Source organism: Octopus bimaculoides, chromosome 26 (genome assembly GCF_001194135.2).
Source record: "Octopus bimaculoides isolate UCB-OBI-ISO-001 chromosome 26, ASM119413v2, whole genome shotgun sequence".
NCBI lineage: Eukaryota > Metazoa > Mollusca > Cephalopoda > Octopoda > Octopodidae > Octopus > Octopus bimaculoides.
Window position 1 is genome coordinate 2794219 of NC_069006.1, and position 2747 is coordinate 2796965.

Sequence of the window (2747 nt, forward strand, 5' to 3'; positions counted from 1 at the left end):
ATATATATATATATATATATATATATATATATAGGGAGAGAGAGAGTACACATACATACATATATTCATGCACACACACATATATTTATGTATGTGCATATATAAGTACATACATACAAACGCACGCATAAGTGTGAGCACGATCATTTCATACATACATATATCCATACATACATATAGACACACACATACAAAGACACACAGACAGATACAAACAAAGATATATCGATACATACACGCAGAGTTGTCGTGTCGAACACTATCATTTTCAACAGTGAATAGTGATATTGAATTATTGCCCTTACCTCAGTCGAATGCCCTGCTACATTAGTTGTCATTCTAGTTAGATCTATAGCGGCGAGTTGGCAGAAACGATAGCACACTGGGCGAAATGCTTAGCGGTATTTCGTCTGCCGCTACGATCTACGTTCAAATTCCGCCGAGGTCGACTTTGCCTTTCATCCCTTTCGGGGGTCGATAAATTAAGTACCAGTTACGCACTGGTGTCGATGTAATCGACTTAATCCCTTTGTCTGTCCTTGTTTGTCCCCTCTATGTTTAGCCCCTTGTGGGCAATAAAGAAATAAGAAACGTTAGCACGCCGGGTAAAACGCTTAGCGGTATTTCGTCTGTCTTTATGTTTTGAGTTCAAATTCCACCGAGGTCGAATTTGCTTTTCATCCATTCGGGTTTGATAAATTAAGTACCAGTTGCGTACTGGACTCATCTAATTGACTGGCCCCTATCCCCAATATTTCGGGCCTTGTGCCTAGAGGAGAAAAGATTATAGTATAGATCTCAATGGCAGATGAATAATTTTTGAATTAAGTTAAGATTTCATATCTACAAATATTTTGTAATCTCCTTTTATATGATGCATCTCATACTGTTTTTATTGGTCCCTGTGAACAATTAAAGAAACTCTAATCCATTGTTAACGTTTGAACTAAATATTGAATTTTTAAAAACATCTCTTTGCATACTAAAATTTCAAGGCTATCCAATATTTATACGCTGTCATGCATAGATCTTTCTTGTTTCGATTTCTCCTGTTAAAAACGAATTATTTCATGATCTCAATAAAAGAAATTATAATTATTTATTTTGTTTTATTTCATATTTGATAGATTTGGGAGAAGAAGATATTCACTTTTCAAAGAACTCGGTATTCCTGGTCCCGAACCTGTTTGCTACTTAGGAAACATGATAGAATTAAAGAAACGAGTAAGCTTGTTGAATTCGTTTTCACATTTGCATGCCTATTTTTTTTATTTCACTCAGCTGGCAAAAATGATTAGTTCCAGTATTTCCAAAGTCCAGCCTTGTCACATTCTGCGTCACATTCTGCGTCACACTGAGAACTATGTTAAGGGTGAGCGTGTCTGTGGATTGCTCAGCCACTTATTTGCACATTAATTTCATGCGCAGCTTGTTCCATTGATCGGATCAACTGGAACCCCCGTCGTCGTAACTGACGGAGTACCAGTTATTTCGAGTATGGCGGTGTGGTTAAAAAAGTGTTTGCAACCAGGAAGTCTCAGGTTCAATTCCACTGCGTGGCGTCTGGGCAGGTGTCTTCTGCTATTGCTCCAGGGCGACCAATGCCTTGTGAGTAGATTTGGTAGACGGAAACTGAAAGAAGCCCGTCGTATATATATATATATATATATATATATATATATGTGTGTGTGTGTGTGTGTGTGTGTGTGTGTGTGTGTGTGTGTGTGTGTGTGAGAGAGAGAGAGAGAGAGAGAGAGAGAGAGAGAGAGAGAGTGTGTGTGTGTGTGCGTGTATGCATGTGCACTGATGTGTATTTGTTATTTCCCCCACAGTCTCACAACCGGTGTTTGTTTCTTTACATCCCCGTAACATAGCGGTTCCGCAAAAGTAAACGACAGAATAAGTACCAATCTTTAAAGACTATTATAGTTCCAGCCTCGTCTACGATGCTCTCCGATAATACTATATGTTTGACTGATATTTTATTTTATAAACATCAGGATGTGAAACGATGCGAAGCTATTTATCGTCTGGCTATAGCTGATCAAGTAAGAAGTATGACGACATGATTCTTCGCTCACCGCAGCAGTCGCATTTATCTTCCACAGTTAAGATGACGAGCTTGTAGGATGGTTAGCACGTCTTTACGTTCTGAGTTCAAATTCCGTCGAGGTCAACTTTGCCTTTCATCCTGTCGGAGTCGAAAAAAATGAGGACCACTTGAGCACTTGGGTCGATGTAATGGACTTAGCCCAGCCTCCGAAATTGCTGGCTTCGTGTCAAAAATTGAATCCAATATATAGAACACTTATAGTTTTTCTTGTGAATGTTTATGTCCGTAGCAACTAATACTACGAACATTTCAATCAGAATCATTCCTAACATTGCAACTAATTTCTTTCTGAATATTTCAGGGATTTTGTGATGCACCCAAATACTGGAGAGAAGTTTATGGAGACACATATGGGTAAGAATTATTTGCGTATGAGCTTTTATCTAAAAAAAAATAATAATAATAAATTGCCTTGTAGGCAGTAGATAAGGATAATATTGAAATTGGTGGAGGGGAGATGAAATCTGAGAAGATTTAGATCCATAAAACTACGTCTTCTGAATATCTAGAAATCACATAATTACAATATACAATTTCATATAGACACAGCACTATCTCAATATTTATTTGTCTATTTATTAGGATGTTTAAATAAATAAATATATATATATATATATATATATATATATATATA

General features: G+C 36.9%; 1 protein-coding gene across 1 annotated transcript in view; it reads left to right on the plus strand.

The window, feature by feature from the left end:
- The window catches only part of LOC106868831 (cytochrome P450 3A7), a 388137-nt gene that overhangs the window by 357099 nt on the left and 28291 nt on the right, over positions 1-2747 (plus strand). The window contains exons 6-7 of the mRNA XM_052976879.1: positions 1128-1224; positions 2415-2467. Coding sequence (XP_052832839.1) covers positions 1128-1224; positions 2415-2467 — 150 coding nt within the window. The remainder of the gene's footprint in view (positions 1-1127; positions 1225-2414; positions 2468-2747) is intronic.